The 18030-nt window shown below is 34.8% G+C and overlaps 1 protein-coding gene across 9 annotated transcripts in view; it reads right to left on the bottom strand.

Annotated features, from left to right (window-relative positions):
- Positions 1 to 906: 906 nt before the first annotated feature.
- The window catches only part of PHF20L1 (PHD finger protein 20 like 1), a 55104-nt gene continuing 37980 nt past the window's right edge, over positions 907 to 18030 (bottom strand). For 6 of the 9 annotated variants that reach the window (XM_068672683.1, XM_068672684.1, XM_068672681.1 and 3 more), the window contains 9 exons: positions 17021 to 17125; positions 12989 to 13153; positions 12383 to 12564; positions 10357 to 10456; positions 9105 to 9191; positions 7998 to 8193; positions 7219 to 7588; positions 3742 to 3907; positions 907 to 2599 (listed from right to left, as the gene is read on the bottom strand). In XM_068672683.1, coding sequence (XP_068528784.1) covers positions 2457 to 2599; positions 3742 to 3907; positions 7219 to 7588; positions 7998 to 8193; positions 9105 to 9191; positions 10357 to 10456; positions 12383 to 12564; positions 12989 to 13153; positions 17021 to 17125 — 1514 coding nt within the window. In that variant the 3' untranslated portion in view covers positions 907 to 2456. The remainder of the gene's footprint in view (positions 2600 to 3741; positions 3908 to 7218; positions 7589 to 7997; positions 8194 to 9104; positions 9192 to 10356; positions 10457 to 12382; positions 12565 to 12988; positions 13154 to 17020; positions 17126 to 18030) is intronic. The other 3 variants (XM_068672686.1, XM_068672688.1, XM_068672689.1) reach the window with 1 other exon arrangement.

Below are 18030 nucleotides of genomic sequence, written 5' to 3'. Positions count from 1 at the left end.
TGTACTCATGTAAATTTAGAAACTGCTGCAAAGAGCTGCAAGGACAACTCCAAGTCTGTCCTCATGACGTCCTTTTCAGGAAATTCCTCCATCCCTGCACTTCCCTTTCTCCCACCTGGAATCTCTCCGAACACCTCCACCTTCAGTAACATTTACAGTTATATTACATCACACACATGCACACACATTGCATAATATCGCTACAGTGTATGCTGTATAAATTAGGTAAATACACTCCACTTTGTTTCAAAGTAATTCACCAGGATTTACACTTCTGTTATACAGTACACACAGTACCACATTCAGGGATATGCAGCAAGTGAATAATATGAGTCTCGCACATCAAAAAGCAAGTAGGTCACTCAGCTGTTCATATTGGTTTAAGCGGTAATTTAAGCATCCAACTATATAACACAGAGTACTTTATTTATTAACAGTTGCTATAAAAATGTCAACAACCCCTCAGCTGCTGTATTCTTCCTGTATTAGGAAGTTGCCGATCACGGTGCTATAATTGACTTCCACGTTATCATACAGATCTGTAATATCTCCTATAAGCTTGACATGGCAAGACTTCTTAAATAGCAACCACTCTGTAACACAGGCTTACATTTTGTTTTCAACATCAAGAGTGATAACTTACTTCAGACATGACAGACAGACAGGAGATGTCAGGGTAGGTATGTTTTAGCAATGAACCAGCCATGCTACTTTCTCAATTATGGTTTTATCATGAAAGTTCAATGCACAGGTTGCAAAGTCTTTCCCAGATAATCCATCTTTGGCACATTTTTTCAATTTAAAGAATCAAAAGGCAGTCCAGGAATTTTTGATTTTTGATGGTCTGTACATTATTGTAATCACATTTTACACTTATATGTAGATCAGGAAGAAAAATGGAAAATGTAGAGTATGCAGAATAGTTTTAATAAACAGTTTTACATACAGTACCTTACATATAGAACAGTGTGTTTGCAAATTTAAATAATTTTTGAATGTACAGTGGCTTGTACTCTTATCAAAAGGTAAATTCAAGTTTACCGTCTATCGGTTCTAAAATGCATTTATACAGATAACTAGAACTGATAAACAGATGCGAGGCATAAAATGTTCAAGTATCTTAATGTCATCAGTTAAATAGCCTCCTTTTAACAGTCATATTTTACAAATTTCAAAACCTGTACATACATTATTTTCAATTTTAGAAACTGCTTGTTAAAAGGTAACATTTCATGTTAACCACCAGTTCTTATAGTCTATTGTAATAAAACTAGACATGTAGATATAAATGTATATAGTATGTATATATGTACATGTGTATCTATACACATATACATACACATACAAGTATGTATGTAGCACTGGGTACAGCGGCAACTTAACAGCACAGGGAAAGTCCTGGGCTCAAAAACCAGCAAGAGCTAACAGAGCAACTAGGTTGCCTTTGGTTTCATGATGTTTCATTCACTGAAGCTGGACATTTTTATAAAAAAAATGTGTAATGTATCTTGCAATATTTATCCTAGTGGTTTAGTATATTCACAGCCACAGACAGTTTTGCTTCTCTTGTCATTCCTCATCCCAGCTGAGGATGGTAAAGTTTTAGAGGGCACAAACCAGAATAGAGCTATCCAGGACCAAAAGGGTACTTTGAACTCTGAATACTGCCATATAACATTTAAAAAAATAAAAATAAAAAACAAAAACCCACCTACATACAATTTGGGGTGGATTGCTGGCACCAAGTAGGACTTTGGAAAAAAACCTTCATGTAAGCCATAATAAAAATCTCATCCCAGTGGTTGTAAATATTATTTGGCACATCTGACCACTATTTGCCACTTATGTTTTAAAGGAGCCTAAGGGTGCTGTAATAAGGATTTCTATTTAAAAAAATACTTTAAAAAGGAGACCATGACAAGTAGTTTCTTTCAAAATCAAAGCTAGTATGCTCATTTTCCTGAACATTCATGAGAGAAGGAAATAATCTATAAATTTTCTTGTAGAGAGGATACAGATCTCTCTGTGTCTATCTTTCACTAGCAAGATAAGAGGAATTAATTGAAAATACAGTTCTCAATAACTTTTAGTCAGTGGAATACTGAATTTAGAATTTTCTGCCAAAGGTTTCAAAATAGTAGCATTGTTCTTCGCAGAGTGTTTGTTCAGCTTTCTTGTACACAGAAGTTTCCTCGTTTATCATGTTAAGATCAAATCAAATTTTTCAGTGTGTAATATATTACATTTTGAGGTTTGGACATTGAATATTCAGATTTTCAATACAACAGATTTCTTACTCTAGATTTCCTCTCTTTTCTCTAAAGCTTCAGGCTATTAATGTAATCAGCAAAGAACTATATAAATGCTCAGCTTTTTGCTGTCTTCCTGTCAGTCTTGTGGCTAGTAAGAAAATTCACCGTAGAGAACCTATTTTCATTCCTTTATTCTTCCTTTTGTCATACAGAGCAAAGCGTTGCTATTTGCTGTACTTTCCCCATGTCAATTAAGAGCTGTTTGATACGCCTCTTGAGCTGAGGCAATCTTGCCAGAGGATCTGGTGGCTCCAGTTCTCCAGTGAAATCCAGCCAGCTTTCTAAAACTACAGAAGTAAAATAGAGAAGAAATTGGTTAGAATGAGTCTCTGATAAATAATTCTCATAAAAATTAAACTTTTCTATCTTATCTTTAATAAGAAGGGAAAAATATACTGAGGCTGTGATTTCTATTTAACAGAAGAAAATAGGGAAACGACCACTAATTCAGTGTTTCACTCAAACAATCCAAACATATCTTCTAATCTGATTATTATAAAAAATGTGCCTGGGAGCAAATTATACCCTTAGCTGACAACTTACTGTCTACACAAACACACAAAAGAAACATCAAATTCAAAGCCTTCTTGCTATGACAGATCTGCAACAGTAAATGCAATCCTTGACACAAGGATCAGAGAAATTCTAGGCTCACTTCTGTCACTTTTACATGTTCCTAGTTGCAAGGTTCAGACTACAGAACAGCTTTCCAGTCTTCAAACAAATGTTTTTGAAATAATTTCTATGCTTCTAGAGACAGACAAGGGAAAAGATGAACTCTCTAATTCTAGAAATACTGCCTGGTATGAGCAGAAATACTGAAGGTAAAACTGCAGATAGGAGTAAGATGAGTATTTGTCAGAAGATAATTATGGACTCCTATGGCTACACTCAAACTCCTCTCATTTGTAAGTTTCTACAACTGGTGAGTAAACTCTTGTGCTGTAATATTTACACCCATACTACAATCTCATGCATGTTTTCCCATGAAACCAATTTATCTTCCTGAAACAAATTACGTGCTAATACAGCAAACCAAAGATGAAAGCAATACGAACACACTTTTCCTTAATACTGTCAAGTACTAGAACAATCAGGCCAAAAGCCTTCCAGCTGCAGAAAAATCCATCAAATTTATGATCCATATCTGGACAAAGACTAGGCAAATTATCAAAGCTTTCTAAAGTCTAATATCACAGACTTGAGCTAAATTGTCAGGGGTCCTCAGCACTTAAGCTACTTTGATGGACAGTAAGAACCTGTGGAAGAGACCTGAAGAACCATGGGTGCAAGCTCTCGTTATAATTTTAGGTGCCAAAATTTGAATACAATACTCAAAAGTGTCAATCCTCAGCCTCTCATATCACCGTCAACACATACTATGAAAGAAGCTGCTACTAGTATTAACAATATCTGTAAATACAGTTACCATCAACTTCCTTTTCAATCAGGTCCATTCTGCTGGTGACTTCGTTCTGTACATTCTCTATATGGGTAAGGAGATTTAGCTGCCATTGAAGATGCGTGTCCACTTGTTCCTCTGAGCCTTTTCTTTCATTACAAAGAAACACAGTGTTTCCTTCAGCAGAATTCTTCTTCATAGGTGCAACAGAAAGAAAAAAATTGCCATTTAAGAGTGTCTATTTAATTTCTGGTGTTGATTTTGACACTTGAATCACGATACACTACGCTGTCTCAGAACTGTACTTCTGTCTACTTGACAAAAAGCATATTCAAAATCCATGTACCATGACACATCAATAGACTAAACCAAACAAAATGCAAATTCCATACAAATGAGCACATATAGCACTGGAGGAGTGAGAGGAGGTAAAGTTTACCAGCTCGAGCACTTGGTTTAATGCAGTAAGATAGACTGCATTTCTGCACCCTCTTAATACAAATCATGAGTCAATTTATGAAGTGCTGAAATGCGTCAGTGTACCATCACCAAAAATATGAAAAACCCTAAGATTTGTTTCAAATTTATCCAGAGAATGAAGGAATACTGCCCAAAATACACTAATACCCAAGATGTCAAAAGTAATTTTTGCATTAGTCACATGGTCATTCAACTGCAGATTAAAACAGAAGACTGCTTCCTACCACTGCTGTGATTCCCTGTAACTTACCACCACGGGTTCTGGCCAGAATTAAGTGTGTTTGGGATGGTTACAGGGGGTAACGTCCAGAGTTGTGCAAACATGTTATGCAACATACTATCTGAAGAAGATAATTTTTGAAATAATGAGTTTTTTCATTGCAAGTCAGAGATGGCACAGAGGCACCTCATCTTCCAGCTAATGGAAATGACCAAAGTAAGCACATCAGATTGAACACGTTAACTGAAGTGTTCGGTATCTTTGTTAATTAATAGGATTTAAAGTTTCAATTTTATACCCATTATGAATTCATATCTGATGAAGTTATTTCACTACTGATAATTCTATTTTAGGGATTTAATTTAAGGAAAATTCTGGATACATGTGCTCATAAATGTCACATGTCACAAATGTCACTCATGGCAAATGTCAGATCAAGGAGTGAATTTTATCATTTTAATACACTGGCTTGATGAATGTTCAGTTGAAGTTCTTTCCTTGTCACTGACAGATCTTTAAGTCACTTCTTCAGCAAAAAATTAACTGTTTCTTTTGAAGACTTAACCAAAAAAAAAAAATCAAATCAAACTTAGACCATTCTTCTGGTAGCTTTGTGCACAAGTCCTGGTGGACAAGTATTGTTAATATTCACAATATTCGTTAGAGAAGTTATTTACCAAAGATAAGTTTTTGAAAGTCATAAAGGCCTCTCAGCTCTAACACCTTACAGATATAATTTTTCACCTTGTCAGACATCAGGTTTGCCTCTTTAGTTCTTTCACTAATCAAATTACATCACTAATCTTTATATAGGACATTTCCAATGTAAATGCTCCCTTTCTGACAACTTTCAGACTCTTGTACACCTACGAGAATGTTGCTTTTCCCTTGCTGTACGAGGACCTAAGTGCACAATTCTGAAGTCAAGATTATCTGTTACATGAACTCTTCACACCCCTATGACAGTGAGAGAAAACTAAGGGAAAATTATAGACGCTCTAAGAATTTTTTTTCCCTAAATATATTATAAAATATATTCTTCCTTTTATTTTTTTTATGACCTCTGTATTTATTCAAATAGTCTATCCTCTTTCAAAAATAATTAAAAAAAATGATCAAACAGGTTCTCCTCTGAGCTGAGACCAGGAAGACAGATCAACACAGACTGTATCAGGGAGTGCTGGAAGAGGTGGTGAGAGAAGCACAATACAGGACAGAGCTTCTGAAGAAGAAATAAACAGGACAGCCAGGCAGGGCAGGCTCGTGCTTTCAGAAGCAGGAACAAGGAAACTGAAAAATGTTAATGATAATGTACAGTCCAAAAAGGAACCTGATAATAGTTAATCTGGACATTGGTTATAAGAGTAAAGAAAATCTGCAATGGAATTGTAGATTAGGAAAAGGCAAATCAATATGGAGGACCAAAATACTCAAGTCTCTGTGGGAAGATAGAAGGGAAAATATAAAGTCCTAATCAGAAGTTTGACAAGAAGCAGCAAAGAAGGCACCTTACAGAGAAACCAGCTCATGCAAGAACACTGCTGCTGTCTTAAGATAAGCACAAACTAGTTCATGGAGAAACCAAAGAACACTTTTTAATACATGCTAAGCCTTAATATTACTCTGAAACCACAGTTAACTACTGACAATGACGAGCTAAGGTGTCCCAAAGCAAAGAGGACCCTGACACTGTCTCAACAGATTTCTTCCTGGTTTAGAGAGAGCACCTTTTTTTTTTTTTTTTTTTCCTTCAGAGACTAAATCATGTATCTAAACATTGATTTTGTTTCACTGCTCACATATTTTCTTCTTAATTCTAAATATATTTATTATATTTAAAGTGACAATTTAAGGTTTGGTTGGAAGAAAATGTCTTTCACTGTTGCATGTCTCCTTACTATACAAGCTGAGTAGAATAATGTGATTTAGCACAGTTATTTCTAAATAGAATGAGCCAAAATTTTCCATTCAGAATATATAGTTTACATGAAGTATTTAGAACTAGAATTAGAAGAAAAAGACAACTTACTCCTTCCACACCACAAACTGTACCTCAAAAGGGGGATGAGTTGGGTGATTTATTCTCATGTTTGATATTGTACAGAACAAAGGGTTGGTTTAGTTTTTTTTTTTTTCTTCTTAGAGAACTAATAGAAAGCTAAAAAGTTTCAGTCCCTTTCCATGATGTAATACGTTCAAACACTTAATGCAAAACTAAGAAAGAGATGTTTACATTGCTGAATATAATCCTGACTAGAAGTCTGGGAAAAAAAAATTAGAAGAAATACGAAATATAAGACTGAAAAGAAGTTGCACACAACTTTTAGCTTAGTTAATCTGTAAACCATTACTTGTGGAATTCTAGTTAGTATTGATATTAAAAGAAGAGTAGAGTAAAATAAAAAACACTATTACAAATCTCAGTTTAACAACAATTAAAAAACACAAATATAAAACAGAATTGAGAGAAAAAAGGAAATTTGCCCTGTTTTCCTCACCTCTCAAAAAACACTGAAGTTCTGTTTCAAGACACCACATTTTAAGCATAGAATTTTTTTTTCCCTTTGAAACATTGGAAAGGAACAAATACAAACAGTTTTAGCATAGGCAGTACTTTAACCATATTTTTCATTTCCTTCACCAATCCAAATACATACTGTTTACCTGAAACTATTTCAGCGATCCAACTTTGCTCTTAGTGATTTCTACTGACGTATTTGAAAAATACTTTTATGTACTTGAACTTTATAAGATCGAACATACTCTTCTAATTTAGAAACTTCCCAGATGAAGAATCTACTTACCTGCTCATTCATGCCATCATCTTTAAAAGAATACTGTAAACAGTTTTTATTCTCTGAACAAAATTCCTGGTCTTCATCAAAACTACTCGTATCTTCATCATCTGAGCTCATAGGGTCAGTGACTGCTTTGCAGTCTTGACCAAAACTCTGTGGTTTTTGGTAACTGTGCTCACTTGTGATGTATGTTTCCTCCATCTTCTGGGGTAAACTAGGTGTCTCTTTATGGTTTTGACTGTGACACGTCCTTTCAGTCAGATTAACAGCATCTGGCAAAGTCACTATCTTTTTCTCTACCCCAAGAGTTATTTGTTCCTGTTCTTTCCGCATCCCTGAATAAGCCCAGAGATGAAGGTCTGGGTGATGTTTATTTCTACAATAAAGGGGAGAAAAAAAAGCACATGTTATACAGAACTACCTCTTACAGCACTGTACTATCAAGCATCCACTTCAGCTAGACCATAACTTTTGATAAGTACCATTATCCAACATGTAAGTGAATATTCCTAGGTTACTTATTAATTCAGGATAAATCTAGAATGCCCATTTAACACAAAGTCAGCTATTAAAAAAAACAAACAAACAAACAACAAAACCCACCAATAATAGATAGCGGATTTGCTGAGCACCTAACTCTACTGCAGCTGAGGGTAATCTACATGTTGCAATGGAACTATGTGAACTATTTGATATGATTATTATTTTTTAATATGATAGTATAATTCATACGGGAACGGGAATGTACAAAGTGTATTGAGAGCAGACCCTGGACCAATACTTACTTCAATATCCCAATCTTCAGCTGTAGTCCATGCAGTATTTCTGTTACACCATATACATCAGCCAGTAGGTGATGAGTTGACACAATCTTTTTGGCATTAAGATGAGAGTAGTTTTCTTTCAAAAATGATAATCCACACATGTGTCCGTTGTTTAGCCAGTCTTTATCATAAAGATATTTGGCACTCCACCTCTGACCTGGGTGTAAGCAATAAACAAATTGAGGACCATATAAAGCCATAGTGCAATTGTATTTTTAAAACTAGAGTGCTATAATTATAAGCCCTACTCTCCCCTAAACACCTAATATCCATGAGAGAATGATTAAATACCTTGTTATTTTATTGAGATTTTAAAACTTAGTTTGCATGGATTTAAAAGGGAACACATCATTTGAAAACAAAAGTAAAGCTGAAATCTCATAACCTATGTAGATAGCATTTGAAATGAAATATTACCTTTGCAATTAGAGTATGGGATATAAAAAAAGTTTAGCGTTGTCAATCTAACCACAGAAAAATCAGTTTAAATTGACATTTTAGCTTTCCAGTTTAAGTAAGCTCTGAGAGTTAAAAAGTAACTACAATACTGATAAAAATCTTATATAGTGGATTTTATATGGCTATATCCAAAAGGCCTACTTTGTTTTTGAAAAGCCAACAAATATTTTGTTTTAACGATGAATTCAGTATCTATTTATTGGAAGCCAGGAGAAGGCTTCATGAAAAGCTTATATCTCAAAGCCTTCATGAAAAGTAAACATCTCAAAGCTATTTGACAGCAGAGTTCTTACCCTCTCCTTTGAAGGGTCTTTCACCAGACACTACTAGACTGGATATCAGAGTGAGAGGGCCTTAGGTCTCCCACACTATGGTAACAGCTACAGTTTTAACCCAAGAGGTGTTAATAACTACTTAGCTAATGCTTCTACAGTAACTTAATTAAGGAAAAAAAAAAAAGAGACATTTACTACTTATTCCAATATTACTGTTTACAATGAGGTACCCAGACAAACAAACTGACTAAGATCGCAATATCTTACACTAAATTTCATATCAGACTATCATCATATACAGAACAAAGAACGGGTTGATGGAAGCCCTTCATACCTTTCAGGAGAATACCCTGTCTATCTCCTTTCTGCCCATTATCCCAATACACTTTAAAATACTGACATTGTGAATGACCTTTTTCTCCTGACATAGAAAGAAAAGAAGTAATGGTTAGGAAGGGAGAGAAGATAAAAATTAGGGACACAGTCTCCGTATAGCACGGGATAACGAAGTACCTAGTACAGTGCAGGGAAAGAACACAAGACAAATTAGTTGTTTTTAATAAGAAAAAGCTTGACTACTTAAAGAGTACACCACACAAGGAATTATCAGACATGACTTTCTACCATCATTTAGGTTCAGATTGGGGCAAATGGAAAAAGTCACATCTGTCCAGCTCTAATTTCTCAACTGGCTTCTCAAAATAATTAAAGAAAACTTATTTTTTAACTCTACATACAGTCTTTAGGTTTAACTTCCTAAATTCAGAATGAAAGTAAATTTGGGGTTGTGGTCTCATGGCTCTCTTGAAAGAGCTAACTGTTAGATAAATAATCAGAAGACATACACATGAATTTGTATCAATTGTTGACAAATATTAAAAACTTTCCAAACCATATGGTTTTCCTTCAAATAACCAGTACGAAAAAGGGGCTTATGGAAAAAAAAACAAACATTTTAAATCAACAGCTTTCTAATCAAATATATTCAGTTCATAAGTAAATAAAGTTATCTTATTTATTTTCTGTTTCAAAATTACCCTAATAATCTTAAGTTCAAAATGTGCTGTTTGTACACTATTGTTTAACATTAAGTGCTAGGTTTTGCCAAAGATTTTACATATTCAATCCACCTTTATTTATGCTATTCTTAGCAAAGACAAAGACTATGAAATCGCAATTAATGTGAAATGACATCCACAGTATATTCCAGTGTAATGTGGTAAGTCCTTTTTCTCTAAAAGAATATTTAAATGAACAGATGTGATTCCAAGTATATGGAAAACAGATCACTGAACAAGAATGTTTAGTTTACAAAGACTTTTTAGAGTATAATGACATTAAAGGTTTGAGGGCATTAATTTTCATCAACTAAAGTTATGGTAATTTAAATAATGTAGAAGATTTAGCATAGCTGAACAAGACATTACTGACAGGAAAGTAAGTCTCTGCTCAGGGCAAGTCTTTTCCCAAAGAACTGTAACATATAAACACAAAACAGACAGAACTTTAACAGTTTAAGCAACGTATCACATCTCTGCTTAAAAATCCCAAGCAGACAGCCACAGATAAAGGAGGTTTACTCATACCTGGTGGGTCTCTGCAGATATAACAGATGTACTGCTCTGGAATGCTGTCCTCTAACAATCCCATGCATACACTGTGCTGCCAACACAAGCACTCTTCACACTGACATCAGAAAAACAAAAGCGAAAACTAGAACTAAGATAATCATATTCAAAAACCAGAAGCTCTCTCTTGTATCATCAAAATTCAAAGGGCAGTTCAACTTAAGTAACTGGCAAGAGTAAAACAATTTTATTTGGGCGATTTATGTTCAGGTAGGCAAAGACCTCAAGCTAATAAGTAGCTTTAGTTCTGAAAGTTACCTCAACCACAAATTCCAGACTGGAGAAAAAAAATGAAGACGCAATATTTAATAGTATTTTATTACAATATTATAACAATTTAGCACCTAAATATTTAGTAGTGTAACATAAGACAGGAGTATAATATTACAGTAAAGTAGAAAGATAATGTAATACATTACAGCATAACAGTGAAAAGTAGAAAACTCTTCAGTTTAATTATTTATATTTACAAAGCATCTCTCCAGTGCGCTAGAAAGATGTGTTTTTAATATCGCACCAATGGAAAATCTAAAAGAAAAAGAAAATGAAGAGTAAATGAAAGGAGAAATAAGAGAACAGGAGAGCAAAATAGAAGTGGTAAGACATGAAGGCCTAGAAACAGTAAACTGGTTGCTCTCAATGAGACGATGCACGAAGAGAAGGTAAGTGATCAACTTTAGCTGTCATTGGACTTTAGAAATGGGCAGCAAACTACCACTTCTAAGTACATTTTCCTCCTTTCCCAGCTCAGTGTTTGCCTATTTTCTAAATATCTGCTGTTTTACTATTGAAAATCTTTCCTCTGTTTTGACATGCATTTTGAACATCAACATATTCAGAACACTGAAGCTGCCTTTCCTCTTGTCACACCATGATAGCCACAGTTTCCTCTACTCTCTCCAAAAATTTCTACACCAGTCCATTTTTTCCATGTTATTATCGTTGCTGAATTCTTCCAACACACCACTGCATTTCAGTAATGCATTCCCAGGGACAGTTTGTGTACTTGTTTTTCAGATCTTTCTTTCGTTTCCAAAAGACTATTAACAAGTCCATTAACAAGGCAGCTGACCCTTGCTTCCTTCAAATCTCAATTAAAATGGCTCTGTATTTTCAACAGAAACTGTACCACATTGATAGCTGAATACAAACCTGTCCTTTGAGCCCAAAAACCACAGGAAGTTCATCATCTGTTTTAAGTTATTGACAACTGACTTCCTCACTTGTGCTTGCATCTGATCTAATTGCACAAATTCCTTGAGACAATGACTTTAAATTATTCATTACTAGATGAAAGATGCTTCTTTCACTGCAGTACAAATACATAAGCAGCAGCAGCTGTAGTCTGTCAGCAGCTGACACCAAGTATTCTTCAAATGGCAAGTTTTCTCCTTTTTTCCCCTATTCCAAATAATATTTAAACTCTTAGCAGCTTCTAAAATGAGCTAATCATTTCTTGTTTGAGAACTGCTCTTCTGAAGATGAAGCACGCGCATCACAACACAAAGATACTGACAATATTAACATCTGTATGGCAGAGAACTATATCAAGATGCACCAATCTTGGATAGAGTTGAGGTAAATTTACAGCAAGTAAAGTGGTGTCTACAAATAATATACTGTGAAGCACAAGGACCATACCAGAAGTGCTTGTATAATTGGAATGGCCTTTAGACAGAAAACAATGATTTGTGTGTGGAAAAGCATACATCTTTCCAATTTTATCAACTGTCTATAATGAAAAAGGTTACTTTTCCTTACAAACCTGTTCTACATAGCAAATTGTCAGCGGAAACCCATCTCAAAGAAAAAGTTCTGCATACGCTGGAGAGAATCACATGAAGTGCAGAACATAAAAATATTTTGTTATTATTAGTCATGTCTATTTACAACTCTCTACTTAACTTCAGTCTCCAACACCTTAGAAGAATATCTTCCCACGCACAAAATTCACATGGAAAATACACCCCCTCAATTTCTTTACCTGAATCATAAAGCCATTTTCTTCATCCAGTTCACAAATGCATCTAACAATTTCATTGAGAGCATCATCTTCATCCTGAGACTCTTCAAAGTTAGTTGAATCAAAATCCTGATTGTATTCATCACCACTAAGTAACAAACTCTCTGTAGAGGAATCATCCAGGAACTCAACATCTGAAAGATCTAGTAAAAAAAAAAAAAAAGTGAAATTGTGAGTGCAAAACATACAATTTTTAAAAAAACAAAAACTATTCTATCAATTAAAAGTCTTAACCTGAATATACCAAAAAAATCACCCTTAAATGTACTACTAGTATTTTATAATTTCTTTATGACCTCTGCAAAATGCCTTTAAATGTAACGTGATTGCATCAGAAGCAGAGTAGCAATCTTTAACCAAAGCAAGCACAATGCAGAACAGCTTGAGGAGTGCAAACATTTTGATTTAAATAGATGAAGCATAAATTAGCCACCATATTTATAGCTACAATCAAAAACTTAAGATGCTTTAAAAAAATCAAAGATTTTATAGCTAAAATCAATTTATTTATTATCTTTCCTACAAAACTAAACCTACAAACTGAAAGCTCTCACTCAGTCAACCTACTTTCTCCACTAAGGTCAACAGACAAGATAGCTCTTGGATACTGGTACGATGTATTCTTCTCTGAGAACATGCTGCGCAAAGTCAGAGAGCTTCCTGAGGACCGCGTTAATGGAGAAGAGCACCTGTCCAAGTACTCAACAGAACTATCTTCATAATCCGAATAATCTGAAAAGTTAACAACAGGATTAGCTGATGTTACAAAAATTTGTGACAAATGCAAAAAAAATTAAGAAAACAACATTATATTCAGATGTAAAGAACATCAACACTGAGGTATTAGGATGATAAAACCGAACATGAAATAGCAAATTTCTTCAAGACAGTTTTTCCAGAAATTTCCAGTAAGAACCATAATGAACCACAATGTATATTTATATATTCTCACTTGCAGACCTCCATCCTGGCTCAACCAGAGAGGAGAGCTGGATGAGGCTGTTGGTTATGTGTGTTCGTGTGAGCACTCCGTGTGCTTATACCCAGTGGTAATGCATTTTCAGCCTTGCTACTGATCGAATTTGGGGACAGGGAGCTGCAGCAACCTTGCCTCTCACCGGTGGCCAGAAGCAGCATGATCTATTTTTCTCTAACATATAGCCTATTTGCAACAGTCTCTAGGAATGTTTCTTATGTTCCTTAGCACAGTGACTGAAGAATGCACCCACGTAAGCCCAATGGTAAGTAAGAGTAGCTATCCATTTCCTCCTCTTAAAACTTTGAATATAAGTGGTCATATTTCTGCATCTTCATTGTTCTGTAGAAGCACTACTGCTACCACCTGTGTTCTAGCATTGAGTTCCACAATATACTGCTCTCCTCAATACTTTCCATTAAGCCACTGTTAATATTTTTCTCTGTCAAAACCACACTATCACATTTCCTTAAGCATTGAGAAGTCAGGAACAGATATGAAAGTATGCAGTATTCTAGCCCACTCGTTGAGTTGATTACATTGTACCTCAACTTCACTGACAAAAAGCAGAAATTACCTACTTTCCACAGGCTTTATATGAACGAGTGTGACTGAAAAGGCATATCAGTATTTGCAAAAAGACAACAGGAAATGCTAAGTACACAAAAGAAAACAAAAAATAAGCAGTCCTGGCTACTTCAGCTATAGCTCGTTATTAAAACATGACAGATTTACAGATTTAATATGCAGTTTTCAATGTGCCATCACTTTCTGTACAGCAATGTAAGTCATGTGTATACTAGGTGAAAAAAATGTGTTTTTTTGTTTTTAAGAAGACCTGCACAATATTCATCTGAAGCACGTATTGTGCCTCCACCCTCATCTTCCCGTAAATGCCTTAGTTTGACTCGAAAGGCACAGAACGTGCCTCACACACTTTCATTTCTGCCCATACCATGAAAGCAGGGTAAGCTAGTCCTGGAGAAAGAGAATATTGCTTCTTGTGATGGATCATTTTTCAGTGAGCTTTTTCAGGGTCAGACACTAGAGTCAGAACCTGCCAAAGCATTTTTCTTTCCTCTCAGTGAAAAAATCCAGACAGGATGCCTCTGGATTGCTTGCAACATTTTTTCTTGACATAAATTTGCATGGAAGAAAATGTTCAAGTTCTATTCACACTGCCTTCTGCAACTGGTTTTAAGATCTGTTTGTTGGGACACTGGGAGGTACATAGTTTTCTTTTAATATTTACAAGCATTGGATATGGCCCCTAAAAGCTGAAACCTAATCGTGCTATCTTTGTTAAGCTTATCTTTGTTAAGAATCACAACAAATTAGAAAAAAAAAAAAACACCAAACAAACAAAGCAATAAAGAGAAACGAACAAAAACCTTACAACCACCAAATGGTAAAACAAAAGAAGAATACTGGGGACAAGAACATGGCTGATTTAAATTTGCAAGAGGTACTATATCTCAATCAGTTTGAATCAATAAGGTTTTCAGAAACCACTGCACGTTGGAACTGTATGGAACCAAAGAAACACGCATACCCCCGAACAGTGAGAAGCTGAGGAGTATCTCAAGCACATCCCTTTGCAAAGCTGCAAAGTATCACATGCTCACAGGAGCAAAATCAGTCTGACCAACTCCTCAAACATTTTATATTGTACACCACATCAGCTTCTTTTGTTGATTCACCTTAATTCTAGTATTCAACATCAAAAATGTCAGAACTTTTCTGCTTAACTTTCTTTGGAAATATCTGAAACAGAAGGTTCAGGGAAATACTATGTGGAAGTTCTTCAGCTACAGAAAATATATTTATAGTTTTAAACGCAGTTCAAATCTGTAGCTTATCTTGGTAGCTGACTATTAAATCAGTTCTGTTCCAAACACCTGTCAAATGCTGCAAACATTATTTTGTTTACGTTCCAAAGACTTTTATACCAACACACAGTCTGCCATACACTCAGAGAACAGGAGAGCATATAAAAACATTTTTCTTACTCTTAAACTTTATTAGGAGTGCTCCTAAGGATATTGACCTATACAAGGTACTGACAGATTCCTTTTAAGTATCTTCTAAAAAATGGAACCTTTGGAAAGCATTGACTTAATTTGCCATGTTGTAATAGCCTCAGATGAAACAGACAGAACTGATAAGGTGTTGGATTTCCCCCCCCCCTTTGGCTTTTGCACACCTAGATTTTTCTAGAGTCTTTTCGAAAACACTTAGATACTTCTCCAGCATAGGTAAAGGAACTACCAATAGTATTCAGGTAAAATAAGCAACCAAAGTTTATAGTTGAAAATTATGTTACTCCAATACCAAGATGGTAAAGTATTTACCATCTAGATTACTCATAGAAACCTAGATTACTCAGTTCAAGTACTGCGTTACAGTACAGGTTTTAGATAAACAAAACTTTTAATCACTCTAGAGATAGGTAAAGCTTCTTTATAGTCTGTGGTCAGAAGCTCCTGTTAACACCTAAGATTCTTCTACAGGCTTTTGAGGAATAGTTTATAGAAAAATCCATTTAATAAGTTTTAAATTTTCACTTTCTCATATTTTAAGAAATTTAAATTAAAGTTTCAACTGATACCTATTAAAACCCTCTCAAGGTACACAAAAGTAGAGCCAATTGGATAAGCACAGTAAGTGTACATTTTTGAATAAAGATGTTAAAAAAAACAAAACAAAACACAACAAAAGAGAGAACATCACAGAGAAAAACAAGTAGTTTAAGACCTGAAACACTTTTTGAGGCAAACAGGTATAGAACACAAAAAATAAAGTTTAGTCTTCGGCTAGAAGACAGAATGAGCCTGTATTTGCCCATGCAGTTATTCACATTGTCATAATTCTGCAGCCAAGGCTGCGCTGACATGCAAAAGATTTTATGGGAGATGACAAGAACCAAAGGAAGGAAAGAAAACAGGAATAAAATACAAGAAGGGAAAGAAATGTGATAAAAGAGCCAATACTCGACACATTTTTTTTTTTTTTTTTAATAAGATAAACTGTCCAGTTTTTCCACAAGAATCACACCAAGGACAGTTACAGAAAGGATGGTGTCAAAACTTTTAACCTCATTCTTATGGGTGTTTCAAGGAAAGCACCCATAGAGGTGTTTTCCTCTCACCCATGAGAGGTTTTCCCTCTCAACCAACAAGAAAAAAATGTCTTAAAGATTTGTTTTTTACCGCAAAAAAATAAATTGTACTTTACAAATGTACAAACTGTTATGGATTCATTATTAAGAAGAGACTGCAACAGGCTTAATACCAGAATAACTGTAATGTCCAAACAAGATAAGGATTTTACAGAGCTTCAAATGAAGAGTCTGAAGAGACTAAATGCAAAAGCATTATTATCTGCATACCCTTTCAAAAATAAAGGTCTATGAAATGTCTAGGTCCATCATATGGACCATATATATATGGCCATAAATACAGAAATGAAGTCAGACTCTTGTCCTTTCAACATTAAGGACAAAATCTATTCATTGAGATTTATAAATTTTGTAATTATATTGTTGAGAAACAAATTTTAATATCTTATCCCTAAAATATGTCAAGTGGTTTGGCTCACTTTCAAAAAATGCAGATTGAACTCACCGTGCTGTTTAGATTTCTTCTTTTTTTTCTTCTTCTTTTTCTGTTTTGATTTATGATCTTTCTCCTTTTTCTCTTTTTTCTCCTTTTCCTTTTCTTTCTTTTTACCTAAAGTACAAATTGAACATCTCAAAACAACAGTGCCACTCCAAAATACTTGCTTCATTTGGCTTACCATAGAACATGACATTTAAATCCAAGCTATTCCTGTGGCCTAGCAAGATTCACAATTCAATTAATTTCTTGATATGTTGGGTGTGTCTCTTATTAGCTGATGGCAGAACACTTCAAATAACTGAGTCTTTCTCAACAATTTTAGGTATTTTCACATAAGATATCAGAGCAGAAGAAGGTACAACAAAGCACATGAAATAGGTGATGTCATTTCAACAATTTATAACAGCTATTTAACTTACAGTTTATGACAAAAAGATATGGGCATAAGAGAAAGCTTTCAGGAGCGCAAGATTCCAAACAAAGATAATGTCATCTTAAGTCACTTTCTATAAGGGTGAAACATGTTTAAAGTAAATTTCAGTGTCACAAAACTCAAAACTGCTGATGCTGTCAGCACTTTCTACTGCACAGAGGCACCCTCATAGAAAACTGTTTCTGACTGAAGTTTATGGTATGTTTTTTATGCTGCAGTTCACTTACAAGCACTGTTGACATACGCATGAGGATAAGTATTTTGTTTTAGAAAAATTCTATTTATCCAATTAATTGTCCCCAGAGAAAATGTATCCCACAGCAATGTCATGCCATAATTATTTTATAAGCAACATAGCAAGCAATCACGGTAAGTAATGAGGAAGTTGACTTGTTATGGAAAACTTACGATTTAAGTTTTCACTTACGATTCAGTGTTTAAGAATTATTTCCTAAACATATATTGAATCTTACCTTCTTGTGGAGTACAAAAGCACAGTTTTTCCCCTCATGGAAAACACAAGGCAAATTCACATGTGAATTCTAGTCTGTCTATAATCATAATTTTTAAACCAGGAAAAATG

The sequence above is a fragment of the Anas acuta genome, chromosome 2, assembly GCF_963932015.1.
Source record: "Anas acuta chromosome 2, bAnaAcu1.1, whole genome shotgun sequence".
NCBI classification, from domain to species: Eukaryota; Metazoa; Chordata; class Aves; order Anseriformes; family Anatidae; genus Anas; species Anas acuta.
Note: the sequence above shows the minus strand (reverse complement) of the source record. Positions and strands in the feature narration are given on the sequence as shown.